This window comes from Triplophysa rosa, linkage group LG10 (assembly GCF_024868665.1).
Source record: "Triplophysa rosa linkage group LG10, Trosa_1v2, whole genome shotgun sequence".
Classification (NCBI taxonomy): domain Eukaryota; kingdom Metazoa; phylum Chordata; class Actinopteri; order Cypriniformes; family Nemacheilidae; genus Triplophysa; species Triplophysa rosa.
The window spans coordinates 17748681-17767088 of NC_079899.1; the positions used below are offsets into that span (position 1 = coordinate 17748681).

Consider the following 18408-nt stretch of genomic DNA (forward strand, 5'->3'; position numbering starts at 1 on the left):
CAGCATTTAGACTGATCATAAACACCTCATTAAAATCACATCATTAATTAGTGGTGTCCTTCATCTGAGATACAATTTGAAGACATAATTGTAAAAGACGAATGTTTCTTAATTCCGGTTTTGTTAGGACTGATAACGAGGACATAAAGAGAAACGATTGTGCGAGAGCTTTATTTTCAGACATTGACATTTGATGATTATGCACAGTTTCACTTTCACTTTATCCTCCTCATGCACTCATAGTGTGATGGTGAGACAGCGTGATAAAAATATTTAGACTGAATTTTTATTTAAGATATGAGTTGGATTTTACAAGAAGGTGCATGAAACAAGTATCACTTAATACAAGCAGTGTTGGGTGTAACTAGTTACTAAGTAATTAGTTACTGTAATTTAATTACTTTTCCCTTGAAAAAGTAAAGTAAGGGATTACTCTTATGTTTTCTGTAATTTAATTACAGTTACTTCTGATGTAATTAAACTAAATACTTTGTGTAATATATGTGTGTGCAATAGTGGAATTGACATCAAAATTCAAAGTCTAACTTTAAAATCCGTGCTTTAATGTATAATTCTCACATTTGTAATTAATAATACTACTTTATGTAGTTTTATATTATTTATTTGAATGAATTAAAAGAGGCGTTTCATGTCTATCCTTGAATCACTTAACTCATCAAGGTTGATGTAGAATATAGAAAGTAATTAGTAATAAGTAATTAAATACTTTTTGAAGAGAGTAATTTGTACAGTAATCTAATTACATTATCGAATATGTAATTAGTAACTAGTAATTAATTACTTTTTCAGAGTAACTTACCCAACACTGAATACAAGCGCAAATAACTCTGCAGATTCAATCTTCGTGATAATGTGGATCTTTAAGGTCAAATTAAATGTGTGTGAGGCATTAATGCTTATTGCTTATAATCGTTTTTATCACACTTACTTTCTGCAATCTAACTTGAGTTCACTAACTCAGCATCTATATCGCCAAACTGCTGTGTCTCCAAAATGTGCGTACGCATGGGTCAGAGAATTTTTCCTTCAAGTTTGTTTTTATAAATCCCATCTTTTGCGTGGGAAGTGGCGTACGCCTCTTTCAGGGCATGTTTTGTGTGTACGCAACGGTTATAAATGAGACCCCTGATCTCGCAGTCTGTATAATAGATGCTTTCTTGATGTCTTTTAGACCCATTTTCTCTAGACTTATACAGGGTTGATTTTAATTTTCTAATGAAGTAATGGACACCCAAACCTGGAAAACACACCCAAACTTTAAACATACAGAATTCAATTTTAACTAATGTAATTTGGAGTGGACTACCTACTTAATTGAGTAGAGGGATGACTGGTTGGGCCCTGAACATCACTTATGAAGAGAGGTTCTGCTGGTAAACCCAACCAGAGGGCTACAAGCTTAAAAGAAATGAATTATAATCAAATTCAGAAGAGCCAACATTCTCAAGACAAAAAAAGTTTAAAACTCAACTTCCATGTGAAGAACGGTTTTAACAACTATTTGAACTTATTTTTTGTTCATTCTAGATGTAAAAATGTTCTGAAGAACTCAAGAAACTGAAAACAAACGAACTAGTTGAGGCATAGTAAAAAGCATTTCAACAACTATTACAGCTGTCAAGTGAGGTCTACACTTGCATATGTACCATCACTCATGAGAACACAAAAAAAGATGCGTTTCTTGGGACGTGCATATTAAAGTAGAACTATTCAAGGAAACTGCATCAGAGGAGAAACTCAACACTGCTCTTCCACACCAGTCACGTCACTCTTGAGATCTATTCAAACAGCAGGATACTGCTAGTGCTTACTGCTAGAAGCATTTGCGCAGAAATGGATCTTAGCTGCCATAGTAAACAGAGCAGGTGGAGGGTAGAGTTCTCCAATCCGTGTCCAGCTGATTGCTTTGATCTGTAGATGTTTTTTCTTGGCATTTTAACTTTATGCTGCAAAAACTAATAAACATGAGTGAAATATTTATATAGCTACAGTATGTGGAGTCACTGGAGTAACACTCTAAAGGGGACTTTTGGACTATGTCCCATCAATAATTAATTTATTACACACTACCGAGAGAAATCAAGACAGAATTATAAAATTCTTTCAACTTTAATCAGTTCAAAAAGTTTCACAACAAATGTAACACATGAAGAGGGAATTCACCAATGATTCAATGCATTGTTTGGATCGGTAGATTCTTTTTCCTAATGAGAATTTCCACCGTTTTCTAAACAGTTTTACTTTATTTGGACAGGACCTTAAGATACAAGTCAAAAATGCAAAAATACAAAATCAAATGTAAACTGAGATTTATTTCGCTCTACGTAGTGTCCTGCAGCACTACAGCATGGTAAACAATGTAAATTAGTACAATTCAAAAAACTCCAAAGCCGTCTCTGAGTGAGTTAACAGGAGCAGTTATAAAGGTGTAAGCCTAAAAGAACACATAAATATTCAACCACTTTTTTAAACTTCAATTTTAATGAAAGCTCACAAAAGGAGCAACCGTCCTCATTGAGGAAAACAAAAAACCTGATGTCGGCTCAGCGACAACACACACGCTCGCACACCCACAACAAAACAGGACGAAACATCCGTGTGTTCCCATGGTAGTAAAGATGCTGTACAATTATGCTGATATGAACATGTAGAGGGCTGCTGAACATTCCTGTGCAGAAAAGCAAACAGAGTGTCTTCGCAGAGTCCAAACGGACCCGAACCAGAGTAACAGACAGTTCCGCCAGTTCACGTTCAGTTGCTCCTCTCAGGAAGCATCGAGCTCTAGTCCCAAGCTGCTTTCAGCTCCTCACTCAACCCATCCCGTACACACAGCGTCCCAAATCTTCAGCCACTGAGCACCACTGCGACCTCACCGATCCTTGACATTCATCAACATTCTCTTTGGCTGCTCAATGGCAGCGATCAGACACAAACATTGACACCAGGCACATCTGCCCACTGCCAGAGCACGTACAGCATTTAGCAAACACAACAAACTGCTCTCTGCTCTTCTATATATAATATACATGAACAAATACATTATGTATGAAAGGAGAAAATGGGAGAAGGAGGAACGACCGAAAAAAGAGAGAGCGCACACAGAGAGTTAATTGTACAGATGTGACACGTCATGCAGCAGCATTCAGATTACAGTGACCAAACGAAAGCTGTTAACAATGGAAAGATTATACACAAAAGTGTCTATGAAACATGTACTATGCAATTAGGGCCACTGGGTGACGATATCATTTACATATTGGCATTGTTTTGGTCAAGAGACAGCCAAGTGCCGAAATCACCTCCTCACAGGAAGATCCTAAAGTACTTACACACACACGTACAGGAAAACACACAGATGCCCTACAGGACAGCAGCCACAACACTGCCGCTTTAGTCGTGTGTTTGGTTTGTTTACAAGTCAGCGTGTGTGGTGTGCGTCTTTGTGAACTCAGTCACACATCTCCTCAGGTATTTCGTGTGGGTTGAGAATGCCAGGCACGGACATCTGCAGTTTGTGTTTCTCCTCCTGGGACTGACGCAGCGAGGCTTCCCTTTCCTCCAGGAACAGATCGGAGGTGTCCTCACCCGCAAATTCCTAAAGGAACACAGAGAAACGCGTGAGCATGTGGACCGATGTACGCCACCAGCAAGCTGTCATCTCCGCCATAATCCTCTACGTTATAAACTTGCTCTCCACACACACACCCTATGCACTTCAGGCGACCCACTTACAGTTACCCAACGCTTCAGGATCACTAAAGGTCAAAATGACAGCATCTCTCTCATAAACAAGCCCTTTCTTATAACATATGGTTTAAGAAAAAACAAACCTATGTCCACGCAACCACTACTGATGTCAAAACCTCATTTTCGGTTCATAAAAGTAGTAAAAAAACAGTCAGTTTCCTGCTCTTGGAACTAACCTTGATCTGCACAAGGAAATCCCTCAAGTGTTCCTTGAATGCTGGGATGTCTTGGTTTAAACTGAACAGGCCAGTTACAAACACTTTTACTTGGGCACTGCAAAAACAGAACAAAACATACAGTCAGACAAAAATGTTAATAATGCTAAATATAAATATAAAGCCTATACACACTGCATTTAAAAAAGAAATACTTTTATTAAAAAGTTCACAGCAAAAGGGCTGTCTTGTGCAAGTTAAACTTATTGCAGCTGTTGTAATGGCCATCACATTTGGTTTTAGTAGTCTCGATACCAATGTCCCATTGCCAAAAACCCATGCTGAGAACACACATGTGCATGTGACAGATAATGCACATAACTACCTGAAATATGACTATTTTGGATTAGAACTGGACACAGACAGTCTTTAAATGCATTTGAGGAACCATTGATTTAGGTGAACTCTTGGATACTCACTCCTGTAAATGTGGGAATGCTGATTTTAGCAGGTTGGCCACATACTCCTGGATGAACACCTGGTTGTTGACTGGATTTGAGGGATTCAAAACCACACTGATTTTTCCTTCCTCAACAAGGTTAAACATGTAGGCAAGAATAGATGCGTGCATGGTCAAACCTGCAGGACAAACACACAAAAGCTTAACTGATGGTATAAAGGCATTCGTAGAGACTTTCTCCAAAATGTACTTGTAATAAATTGAATAATAATACAGCCACTCATCACACAAACACAAGCTATGAAGATGATTAATCAGAAATATTTAAGCACTGTGTTTGATCAATCAGAATCGTGTATTCCAAAGAGCGATGCAATAAAATATAATACCAGTGCTCCATCAAGCATGGACAGATCCAACAAAGTGATCATCTGTACACACTGTACTTTTATCAGATACTAACTGGTCATCAGTAATAAACAGTCCAAAAGTTTCAACTCATGTAGTCCAGGAATAATCTGCAGTCCTAGTTATTTATAAGAAGGCTTTTTCAGGCTGGTTAAACTGTGTTCATGAAAAAAAAAAAAAGAGTATGAGAAAAGGAGAGAGTGAGACAGGACAGTGTGGCCAATGCTAACCAGCTGTGTGTGATGTATCTGTGACAACGGAGAAGATGTGTTGCAGGATGTCACAGAAGTAAGTCTGATAAAAGCTCTGTGCCGCTGCATCTTCCTGGGCCACATTCTGCAGAAGCGTGTAGAGAATCTGCAGACCTGCATTCAAATTTTTCATCGTACAGTTATCTGTGCATGTTAAGACAAATTATTATGTAGGTTTAAAGTCTGTCTGTGTTCTCACCAGTGTCTGCCACGTTTCTCATGGTGTGTTTAAAAGCCCATATAATAGAGTCAAGCACAAGTTTAAACTGGGCTGGTGGGATGGCCAAGAATGCTGGGAAACAGTGAGAGTTCACCGCCTGCAGCAGGTAGAAGAAATGTGTCCGGTGTTCTGGGTATTCCTCAAAGTCCTGAACAAAAAAACCCCAACATATAATCAAAGTCAACATGTTGTTTGAATTTTTATTACAGACGGTTACTTACTTTGTTGATCATGTTTAATGTGCACTCGAACACAGCATCAAATATCTGTGGGATCTCTCCTGTAATGTGTCCACCCAGTTTGTTTACTATCGTTGCCATGGTACTGAGAACTTCCGGTTCCCGTGCTGCCGGGACATTGCGCTGGTAATCTATGAGCACAGCGTCCAACAGCGGAGGGACAAAATTCTCCCCCACCTGGAACACAAACACACAATCTCAGACAGGCTTAGAGGATCAGCGGATAAGTGCGTGTTGTCTAAAGACATAGATAATCTAAACAGGTCCAGACCGACAGACATGAGGCAGGTAAAGCAGAATTACCTGCCCAGAGACACTAATACAGGATCTAGCAAACATACAGACATGACACTTAAAAACCTAATGGTGCACTAGTTCAGGTCCTTGCAGGCAGTTGACATAAATAAACTTAACATTAAGGTTTTTGGATCAAATGTATAGTGCTTTTAAAAAAACTGTCAAAAACAGACAAATGTATTAATGTAAACTACCACAAAAACTCATTGATGTTTTAGTTCAGTTTGCCTAAAAACAGCTGCAACATGTTCCTCACCATCTGTGGATCATTGGAGCGGCTGACCCAGCCTGAGATCAGCTTCAGTGTCTCTCTCTTCACTGTTCGCATGCTCCTGATCAAAGGCTGCTTGGTCACCATCTCACCTATTCAATTAGTCAAGACATACAAAACACGTTTTTAAAGTTTGGCTCTCTATCGCCATTTCTGTTTAAAACTGACATTTCCAACTAAATCAACAGCTCAAATGATAAATCAATATATATTTTACCGTAGCGAATTTGGGTAAGGTAAGCTGACAGTTTTGAACACTGAATGTACTTGCTCAATAGCTGACTTGCGTTCAATTTCACAACAAGAAAAGTGACAGACTGCAGCTTTTAAGGCGCGAGAAGTAAGACATTCTCATTAATAAACATTTTCTTTGAATAACAATTTGTTTAAACTTGACTTATTCTGTACTAGCTGCAGTGCTATACTATATATAGCAGTTCAGACAGCTCTGTAATGGACTTCCGTTCACACACGTACATGGCGTTAAGCTCTGCAGCAGCATTTACTCTTCCAGCTGAGTGAATGTGTGTAATCAGACTGACTTCAGTTTAGTGCAGATCTGTCACTCAGATACAGCTACGGACCAAACACAGCAAGTTCCATGCAATACAAACAATAGGTTTTGTGAATAAAAGGATATAACCGAACTTTAACATCTGGCTAGTGAAAACATTTAATAATGGATGGAAAGAAATCTTGTTGGCAATACGACCCACTTTGGCAAATGCGGTCAAAAAGCTCATTTTGGTGACCCAGGAATTGAACTCCTGATTTCTTTCAAAAACAAGAAGTACAAAATAACCACACACCATTGGTCTGGATGGCAGCAGAGATGTTCTCACTGAGGCACTTGTATACATTAAGCATGTCCAGGTAGATTCGGCCTAACTGAATAACAAAGGGGTGTCCCACAGCTTTGCATGCCCTAACATTGGTCTTCAGAATGCTTCCCAACTGCTTTACAGTCTCTGGATCCTTCAGGATGTCCACATTCTGGATTCAGGACATAACAGAAACAACAATCATTTTAGATCGGTCAGGTCAGTAAATTAGTCCAATTTATTCACAATTCCCCGATAAACATTTAAACACAGACATTGTATTAACATTTTATATATCACACCTTGGTGGCCTGCTGAATGATGCTATCCCACACTTGGTTGGGCAACAGCATGTATTTCTCGATCAAGTGCTCCTGCACAGCCTGGTCAGTTTGCGCTCCAATCATGTAGCCGACAGCTTCATAAAACGTGTGCACCTGAGAACAGAGGTATGGTTAGATCAAGCTGGACCACAAAAACACCTGCGCAAAGCTTCTATATTTATAAAACGCAGTGTAAAAATAATGTGAAACAGGCTACCAAAGATAGATGGAGATATTTTGGTACCTGCTGGGGCTGCAGGTCACAGATGATGGTGTTGATATTGTTAAGGATCTCATCAATGAAGGGCATCACCTCTCCCACCTGCACCTGCACGAAATGCCTTCTGCACTTCTGAGCGATCTTAATGAACGTGTCACATGCCATGTCTTGAACTCCATCGTGGGTTTCTGTGAACAGCGAACCGTAAAATCATTGTTGAATGAATAAATGACCAGCTTTACATTGCAGCAGCTCTTCAACAAAAGCTAAAATCAGAAGTGGTTGCCTTATAAAGATTAGACCAACAATATTACACCTGTCTACACCAAATGCAGAAGCGCTCAAAGCCTTTGTGACTCACCATGCATGAACTCGAACAATTTGTTGACCACAGTCTTCAGGAATTTCCAGTGAGCGCGTAGAAATCGAGGGTACTGGCCCACTATGTACATGATGTTTGAGGCGATAATAGCCTTGTTGTCTTTGCCTCTCTTCTGCTCGCATAGACCCAGCAGGTCCTGTAGATAAAAACAAATTTAATTGATAGTGCATGTACATCTAAATAAGACTTCTCAAAGTTCTCAATGTAAATGTTGCATGAAATCTAGAGACTTGAGTGTTCATGCATCTACTAAAACAAATGACAGATTGAAAAACTTTTCACCTTTATGACTGTGACAAGGAACCTCTTCTCATCTTCTTCATGCATGGCTCCACTGATGGAGCCAATGGCCCAGCACAGCGTGTTTAAGTTCTTCCAGGACCACTCAGTACCGTTCACCTGATTATGAAGTTTCTCTGTCATGATACGCTCCGTATCGGCATAGTCCAAATGGGTCAGATAGACTACAGAGGCGGGTAATAAAGAAATGACCTCACTGCTAACATGGATAATTGAAACTCAAGGCAGGACTGCAGTCTCAAAGAGGAACAGCACTCACCAAGTGTCTCTCTCATATTCTTGTAAAGGTTTATGGAGTCCGTATCCTTCATGAATTCCCGAACCACCTCCCCCTGATCATTCTCAACAACCAGAACTTCTTCTGGCTTGGCCATGCGACTCACCATCAACATACGCACCTGCAGGAACACAGACACCTTCAATGTTTCTGCCAATGACCAACTTAAATAAGATGTCTGCCATCTAAAGTAACTTTGCCTTGCTCACCTTGGACAGCACAGGTAGGTACAGTTGTCTGCGGGGCGGTACATCAAAGTGTTGGCTCCCTGAGAGGAGAGGAGATGCAGAAGTGGAGAAGGGGCTTTCTCTATAGAGCTCAGCAGCCAGGTGGTTCCAGTACTCTAAACAGATCTTAAAGATCTCAGTTTCCTCCACCTCTGACACCAGCAACATGTAATGCAGTGCCTAGCAGAAAAACAAACACGAAATAAGTTTGACCATTGTGTGACTAATCTGAGGATGATTGTGTGTTCGCTTCCATAAGCATCTTTGCTTCAGTACCTCCATGAGAGTCTCTCTGAGGTTTAGTCTCTTCTCTATAAGCTGTCCGTGCTCTTTGAGGAAGGTGCAGAGGAACAGGCTGAGGTTCTGAATGAAGTTTTGCTCATCGTCTTTACCATTTGAGTATGCCAGTCGAATATTGGTGTTCAGGGGAAGCATCTTAAACACAAAAAGAGAGGGAAAGAAAAAGACGACAATTAGATCAAATATCCGAACGTGTGTATGGGGCAGTAAATAAGAGGGACATATTCAAATGTTAGTGTTACCACAGACTAGAAGAGATAAGTGTGTTACCTGTTTGAGCTGCATCATGGTCAAAGTGAAAAGACTGACAAACTGCTCCTCGTACTGGCTCACGCTGACCCCTGCGATCTCAGTCAAGCACTTCAGCGTCACATTGCGGAACATTGGCACATTTAGGAACTAGAGAGTAACCCAGTAGTAGAGAGGAAAAAATTAGCTCCATGGCCAATCCTTATAATATAATCTTTGTAGTAGTAATTGTATAAACCTACACCACTGCGCACAATTTTACCGTAAAATAACTTTTATTAACTACTAGTAACGCCCTGTTCAGACCGCCAGTGACAAATCGACATGATTCAATTCCTTTCAATGAAGAGCTGGCGACTTCCGACTACAGTGACCATTGGTGACAGGAAGTGTGCTCAACTTTAAGCAAATGATGAGCGACTACCAATAGGAGTAAAGCAGCGGAGCTCACGTCATCCGTCTCTCGTCAGTTACTGCAGGGTTCGTCTATAAATGTTACTAGAGAAAGCAAAGCTAGAAACGCCTTCTAATGACCTCGTAGCAAGAGACTAGTGACACACAGCGACAAAGTCGCTGGCGGTCTGAACGCACAGTTAAGTCTCACCTATCACTGCACTCTCTTTCTACAAATGCAATAAAAAATTCTAGTCGAAATATTATTCATCTTTTACAATGAAAAGCATTACTCATCTATTAAAAGCAAAGATTATGGTGTAATCCTAATACTTGACCAAGACTGTAAGAGCTAGAAAATCTACAGATATATTACCTTGTATACCAAAGTACTGATGAGTTTAGTTTCAAAGATATAACCCAATGGAATCCAGTTTAGAAACCTCAGCAGTGTTTCTAAAGTAGCATGCACCAGTGGGGCATTCTGGGAATTTTCCTGATGACCGTAGAAAAAAGCTTATTTATTTACTCATCCATTTAAATATAAAACCAATAAAGATATGTTTCTTTCAAATGATGATGCCATATAAACACTACAACTATACAAATAGCAGTGTGTGCATATATAATTGTTAAAGTGGTCTATATGTACATTCGTAAACTTAAACAGCTGGAATGTGTCTTTGTGTGAGAGAGAAACAGTATGAGATACGTACCATCACAAACTGGCACAGCTGGAATATCTGAGAGAACTCGTTGCACATGCTGTGGACAGAAACCCGATCACACAACAAAACTGATTAAATAACAAAATCAAGACACAAAACATCTACTACTATTGCCCAGTAACCCTTGTGTAGCCTCATTTAATAATAAATCTTAAAAACATATGATATAATTATAGTAACATGCTACAATTTTGTGGGTTTTATGCCCATGGGACACAACATAAAAAAATGAACTCCCCCCACATAAGTGTCTGCCAAATGCATAAATATAAATGCAAATATTAACAGTTTTACCTGTCCTTTAGGTGTTTGGCCTTCACCTGTGTCATCTGCCCACTAGAGAAGTCAAACACCTCCTCGCTGAGGAGCTTCAGAATGATCATGTTGTTCTGGCACAGGCTTTCACTGGTGCGGCTCGCTCCAACAATGTCACTAATAAATGTGGGCCAGTGTTTCGGCCACTCCTGCTTCAAAATCTGAACACACACACATTACAAGACCCGGACTACTTCAGCCATCGTGTTGTGACATTTACTCTTAACCATGCAAGTAAAGGGAATGACCTGTAGCTACGAATCTCTCAGTCAAACACAACTTACCTGTACTAATATCATATTGAGTTTTCCAATGTACACCTTCTCTTTCTGCAAAGAGGCAGAGGGCAGCATAAAACAAACAGCCGGATACCAGCAGTATGAAAATCATAAACAAAAAAAGAAAAGGTTCACAGACCTCAACATTGGCGGCATCTGATGAAGTCTTGATAATGAGCCCCACAACATACTTTTTGATGCCTGAAATAAAGCAAAGTGAGGGAGTGTCAGAGCTTACAGCAAGACAGCACAAAACCTCATGAGTTCTCCATCCAGATGGAAGCAGCCTGTCTCAAAGGACTTATTACTGTCTGTTCATGTGCACATATGAATCAGCACATTATAGATTTGCTGACTTTTTTCACATGTTATCACACAGACACTAGAGACGAGTCATGAAGGACGAATCACCTTCTAACAACCAACAAGTTAATGAGAAGATCTAGAGTTTATCTAGTTTGTTCTCTCTCTTACATACATGTAGTTTTAAATTAGCATAATGACAGCATAATGTACTTTGTTTGTTACAGTTTGCACAGTATACTCTAACAAAAGTTGTTTTTAAATGCACTGCTAGTGGTCCACAACAATTTAGTTGGAGCTGATTAAAAGCTACTTCGAATTAAAACAAGTCAAACCACATAAAAACACTTTGCTATAAAAAAATTATGTAACAGTTCGAGCTCCTAAAACAAAGCAATGTAGTCAAGGGTCTTTTTACAAGTACTCTGTCACTCTGCTAATGTTGATTTTCAGTAAACCTATCATTTTAACTGTGCTCTCACATGGAGTGCATTGAGGGACCTTAACACAAGTGTCTGTTGATAAAAAGACCCATTTCCTTTTTGTTCGAGCCATTACTAATGTTTAATGTTCACTCCACCAAGAAAAGCCATACATTTAAAAGCTAAAATAATTCTGCTAGTGGTGATCTGTAGATGTACGAGCAAGACGCTTTTTTAAACTTTACTTACGTTTGGATAAAAACAACGCACTTACCATAGTAAAAATACAACAAAGAAAAAGAACAAAAAAGTACAACAAAGGCGCAACAAAGCTCCTAGTCTTTACTAGAGCTGGCTAAATATATAGTATTTTGAAAAGGCTTGAACTTGATTTTAAAGGGATATTTCACCCAAATATGAAAATTCTGTAATCACAAAAGAAGATATTTTTTTAAATGTTGGTAACCGAACAACAGCGGTACCCATTCACTCGCATTGGTTTTGTGTCCATACAATAGATGTCAATGGTACCACCATAGTTCAGTTACCAGCATTCTTCAAAATAACTTCTTTTGTGATCTGCAGAAAAAAGTAAGTCATGCGGGTTTGAAATGACAAGAGGGTGAGTAAATGCTTACAGAATTTCCTTTACCAGATTAAAGGGATAGTTCACTGCTACTTTATTTGAAGGAATATGTGAACTTGTTGTCTCATTTCATTTCTGCTTCTATGTATGCATTGAATGTAAAAAGATGCAAGAAAATAAACCACAAAAAACCACAAATAACCACAAATCACTATAAGCCTATCAAACGCACACTCACCTGTTCCAAACCAACAGTTATGCATGTATAAATGTTAACAGTGACACTCAGTACAGATTAAGTAACTAAACACAACTTGACTTTTTATTGAATGTGGTAATAACCGTTTTTTTTTTAATATGAACCTTATTACAAATGTTGAGAAATACTGTCATCTCATCTTCTATGTCATATTGGAATAATAATTTGTCAGTTGTGCTACACTGTTGTGCTGCAATAGAATCGGTGCATGTTCTCATGGGTACAAACTAGCAGCTTTAAAGCAGGTGGCAGCTTATAGAGACATGTCTTGGTTATTGTGTAAGTTACAAAGAGTAAAAAGCATCCCTTTTATATTTTTATTAGTTGAAGGAGCTTAACTTTCCCTCGCGTATGTTCTTTCACACAGCAGATCCTGATCTTTTAGAGAACAGATGAACACTCAGCTGAGCAGACGACCTTCCATGCATTTTTAATTTAGCTCAACTTGGCAATCATACAGTTGGTTTTAATGAATGTGTTGGCTTGCTAGAAATGCCTTGAAGAGTTTAATCTGTCAGAGTATAATGTGATCCCTTACTCCTTGTCTCAATCCAGTGTTAGGACTAACAATAATTTAAGAACTAAATCAAAGTCTGCTGAATTCAATTTGAACTTGAATCTGAAAAACAGTGTGGAGTGTTTTTGTGAGTCAGTCTTACCTTCACATTGGTTTCTGGGCAGAATCTTCCATCTTGTTTTAATAACTGTTTCCAGAATCTGCAGAGCATAGTACTGTAATGCCAAAACAACAATTCAAGAGTTAATAATCCAAACCTCCACCAGCCAATCAGCCACAGCTGTACCGTTACACATGAAAAACAAAAACATTGCTCTTAACTTTGCCTGCCTAATATATTTTTGTATGTTCATTGGTTAATTTCAATTGAATTTAGATTGGAAAAAAAAAGTCATGCAGATTTGATTTCGGTGGGATAATTTCAACACAAACTCAAAAAAAAGAGAACCAAAATCCCCCATCATAACTTTACACACAATGTTTGGATGAATTCTGTAGAAGTTTTGCTGTTTCTGGCCATGTCACACCAGAATGTGAAAGACAGAAAAAGAGACGCTAATGGCAAACTAAAGCTAATGGTTTGACTCTGTGCCCGGCCACAACAAAGCAAGCAGCTTGGAGGAACGATGTCAGAAAAAATGTCAGATAACAAAAAGAACCGAGGGACCCTTTAGGAGTCAACGGCCACTCACAAAACCTTTTCCAACTGGTCGACTAAAGAGAAAGAAACATACCCCTTACTGTCTCAATCAAACATTGCTATATGATGCTGCTGGGCAGTGACGGTACTGTTTCCAACCAAAAGCTGGTGTGGGTCTCAAAAACAGCAAGACAAACCACAGGTTTAGGTTTATACACTGCCCTAACATGCTTTATATGCCGTTTAAAAAGTTATTCATGGTGCATTAATATTCTTGTTATTGTCACTATTGTTATTTGGAACAACAGTATTTCAACTGTAGGGATTATGAGTTAAGCACAAGAATGAAACATCAATGTGAATCAAAATGTTAATGTGTTAAAAAAAGAAAAAAGTTCTTATATTGTGTAAGAACATTAAAGGTGAGGTCTTGAGTTACTCAAAGTAAAAAGAAGCAAATTACTGACACATAGTGACACATTTCATCTTCTAAAAACACCAGAATCCTCTCACCTTTAATCGTTTGTATGTTTAAACGCCGAAAAGAAGACACAGAGAAGACAGAAAAACACTTTGCAAAGCATCAAGTATTTATTGCTCACTGATGTTGCAAGGTTTTCTGGTCAATGACTGAAACAGATAAATGGCCAGGAAAGATGAGCATTGAATGCTTAGTGAGGAAAAGGAGAACCACACCACACAGAGACGCTGACGATCCCTACAGTGGAAATAAGCGTTCCTAGCCCTGACTGGAGTAAAAAACGGGATCTGTCTATCTGCATATTGTCTCTCAGCTCCGTATGAGGCATGTGCAGTGTGAATGGAGGCACAGCAGAATTAAGAGTAAGGGAATGAAAAGGTAGACCTTGTGGAGGCCTGCCGCCAAAGCCTAGCTGTGTCAAGGTGCACAGGAAGACACACCCCTGTTCGTCCTATTACAAGCAATCAACATAATGGAACATTGTGATTAACATCAAATATGAACAACTTGAATTCTCTTTTGCTTGACTTTTCACCTACTAAATATATTAAGCAAAAAAAGCCAAATGTTCAGTGCTTTAATGCACTCTCTCTGTTCGTTCCGTTTTCTCTTTAAAAAAATGTTGTATTTGCTTGATGAATTTAGACAAATTCAAAGAATTTACCTGCTCTTAATTTTTTCCTGTCTGTTCTTCAAGAGGCCCCACTTTTGGGCCATTATCATTTTGAAATTACAGATACTGTTGATAAATCAACTCAAACATTAGTAATGACCAAAGTGTTAAGAGCAATCTTAAAAGGCAAGCAGACGGCAAACTGGGCCAGGAGTACTTTGAGGAAGTCTATTAACACACTGGGGAATACAAACCACCCCAACCATCTACAAAATGTTTTTATTCAATTGGTATTGGTGTGGATTTGTTTAGAAGTTTTGTTTCAGGATTCTAGAAATGTTAAAATTCTAGAATTCCTCTTCAAAATGGTTCTTCTCCAAGTCCATGGATCAGCTCTTTAAGGTGCTTTGTAGATCTTGGGTGTGAATATATTTCCATCAGTCTCCATCACACCTCAAGCAGCTGTACAGATAGAAATACTGAGGTATTTAACTGCCAACAGAGGATCCTCACACACTAACTTTAACTCCAAATTTAGATTTCGGGTTACCCAGCAAAATGGAGGTAGTAAAATGTGATCTCACATGCACAAAGGAACTGTTGTCACTTTTTGACAGGATTTAAAAATAAGCTTGAACATAAATGACCCAACACACTTAAAAAATGGGTATAAGACAATTCAAGTTCATGTTCATGATTAAAAACAACAACAAATGGTGTTCCTTCATTTGAACGTCTTTGTGAAAAGAGATCAGAGCTTCCTCAAAGTATAGAAACCATGACCCTCCACCGGAGCAGGTTGAGGCTAAGCTTACTTTAGTGTTCATATTCTGAGAGAACTCCAGAATGGTGTCAACTCGTGTCCACGCGTCTGGGTGCTCCTTCAAGTGTGTGAGCACCTCTTGGGCCATTCTTTGCTAAAATTTAAGAAACATTTGCCATAATGCATAAAACAGAACGATTAGAAAAAATGTTGGCTTTATTTAAAAGAAAATGCAAATAACTTTTAGGCTTTTATAATATGGCCCGTTTTGAAATAGTCTTACCTGTGGCCCCGCTCCATGGTACAAGCAGTTGACCACATTATCCAGCAGGTTGATATCCAGTTTCTGGTTAAAGTCCAGCAGCTGTCTGGCTGCATGGTCGGCTAACATTGTCATAATTGCTGGCATAAAGCTCTGTGGGGCACAGGGAGGAAACATCCAGCAGGGGCAAAGTCATGTGATATGAACGTTTGGGTACACAAATCCAAACAGCTGACCATTCCCCCCACCCCAACACAGACTCCAAAAAAGCCTTATATGATCTGGCCTGTATGAACACACCAATGCTGGTTAGAGGGATTAATCCTGAATCAAAATAGGGGGGTTGTATGAGCTTTGATTTCAACTTCATGATGAATGTCTGAATATTTTCAAGGAACAAGAGCCACTCACTGCATTATTCTCTCAATGAGACCACGTGCTAGGCAGCCTTCCAGTTGATGTCATTTTGTTTACATATAACACTAGAGGCGTATCCACCACGCTGCATTAGAAACTATTTTACTGCGATTTACCGTTTAATCACCGGACTGCGGAAATAGTTCGCAAGGTATAACTGTTGATCACTTAAAAAACGATAACACTGTTTGAATGACATACGTACTCCGGAGCCACACTACTGCATGACGAAGTACGCATTTCAGCCAAGAAATATAAATGGCATTAGGAGCGATTCAAGAATTTGACTGGACACGACACTGTCAAGCTTTGTGGGGCCTAAATAAAGTGGTCGTGCCTAGTCTTTAGTTACTGCGCAACCTGTTGAATCCCGTATTTTTTCGCCTTTTGCATCGTGAAGACACGCCTCACTTTATTTCATTCACATCGCAGATACAACTCACACTCACAAGATATGCATGCCAGCGCTGAGACAACCTCCTAAATGAATTAGGTTTCAGGTGTTATGTAAACCGCATCCCAAGTGATGTCGACTATTGCTATTGCTGGATAGGACTGGTCCAAATCGACAAGAGCGAAAACAACCAACCATTTAAACTGCAGATGCGGTCTGGTAAACAAATGAACGCGTTTTCCCTATTCAGCACAGTGTGTTGTTTACGTTTATGCTTTTCAAAAACTAATTTACAGGCACTGTTGAGTAATAATACAAATCAGGAGTCTGACAGAAAGCCTTCTTAAACTAAATGGTTTAAACTCACAGTTTACCTAATAATTTGATACACAGCAAACGTTAATGTTTAATTTACGACTCGTCCATGACTAGTAAAACACAACAAGCGTGTAACATTTTCAACGCAACCCGCCGTTTTGGATGCTTGCGCCCGTCTCAGGCGACTCCAACGTGGGTGACTGTGCAAGGGTCTCCCCTCCCAGACTCCGGAGCAACCCCTCCCACCAACACCATGCTATGCACTCTGCACCGGAGAGCTTTGCAGACTTTAGAAGCAGAAAACCAGGTAAGAAACAGGCTGTGTATATTTGAAAAGCTGTTAGTTTCAATGTCAGCTCGAAAATGTCATGTTTAAAATACATTTAACATCGTTAAACATGATGCTGCGACTGGTCGGATGGTTAACAATTGACGTTAGTGGTGTTGTGATTACGTTTTGCGTTTTATACATAGTTGTTCTGTGATCGTTTTAATTATAAGCGAGATATAATGACTGATATAACTGACAAAAGCAGATCTAGCGTGACACTAGTGCTGAACACGAGCCATCACGCAACATCCTTCACAAACCCCCAGCAAAGCCATTTCACTTTCTTTCGACCTTAACCTTCATACGTTCATTTCTAGGCAATTCCACACAACCTTACAGCATCATTCTTCTCAGAGCACAAACCAACCAAACCACTCTGACTAGAAGTTTTCACTCCACATTTACCTACCTAAAGTCCAAGCCTTTGAGGGAAAGAAGGTGGGCTTGTCTGCCAGAGTTGTTAAAATTAAGTTTATTTGATCCAGTCTCGTTGGTGCCTGTTTGTACACGCTTTCTAGCTTTAGGATGAGCCGTTGACTGGTCAGTCACACTATTCCTCTGTGAAGGCAATGCGAGCTAGTTGCTTGATATAAGGACCACTAGGATGTGAATTCCGCACCAACAATCACGGCGAGTTAAGTATTTTTTCAGTCCGGTTCATTTTACGAAACAAAGTTAACATTAATTAAGAAATGTGCCCTGTACTGAAGTCAATTTTGCACCAGGGCGGTATTAGACTGTGAGCCTGTGTGTCTTCTCACAAGCAACAAACTCCTAACCGGTTGAAACCGGTTCAGACTGGGAGATTCCATCTCGGTTTAGTTTTCAGCCGATGGCGCCGCGAAAAGTTTGGATTAACGTCACGCCCATCGGAGAAGGCTATTGGCTGCCCCGTTGCTAAACACGTCCTTGCTCGTGATTCATTGGAGCGGGCGCACGTCAATCAAACTAAACTCTTTCGGGCGCCCACGCTATCGCTCCGCCTGTTTAGAGAAAAAGGCAAACTGCGTACAGAATGGAGTTGTAATTCGTGATAATATTACGATCGTGCCTGGTTTATTTTTTGCTAAAAAGAAATGCATGGTATGATATTTCTTCCGTTATGATGTGTATTCTCTTATCTGTTTGCAAAACGCGTCGTATAAACCGTAGCGTTTATCTCGACGCTAAACTTTAAAGTAACCGCGTTTATTTGCAACACTGGCAGCCTGGTAAACGTA

The 18408-nt window shown here is 39.5% G+C and overlaps 1 protein-coding gene across 1 annotated transcript; it reads right to left on the reverse strand.

The window, feature by feature from the left end:
* Nucleotides 1-2121: 2121 nt before the first annotated feature.
* xpo1b (exportin 1 (CRM1 homolog, yeast) b) lies at nt 2122-17948 on the reverse strand. Its single transcript, XM_057344703.1, has 25 exons — nt 17598-17948; nt 15750-15881; nt 15519-15620; nt 13112-13184; nt 11022-11083; nt 10889-10933; nt 10584-10765; nt 10278-10326; nt 9938-10057; nt 9190-9318; nt 8896-9054; nt 8602-8799; nt 8375-8513; nt 8098-8279; nt 7795-7951; nt 7458-7621; nt 7193-7327; nt 6879-7062; nt 6055-6161; nt 5484-5678; nt 5242-5410; nt 5022-5156; nt 4403-4562; nt 3945-4041; nt 2122-3616 (listed from the first exon to the last, which is right to left on the reverse strand). Exons 2-25 carry the CDS (start codon nt 15873-15875, stop codon nt 3470-3472), a joined length of 3216 nt encoding a protein of 1071 aa, XP_057200686.1. The 5' UTR covers nt 15876-15881; nt 17598-17948; the 3' UTR covers nt 2122-3469.
* Between the last annotated feature and the right edge of the window lie 460 nt (nt 17949-18408).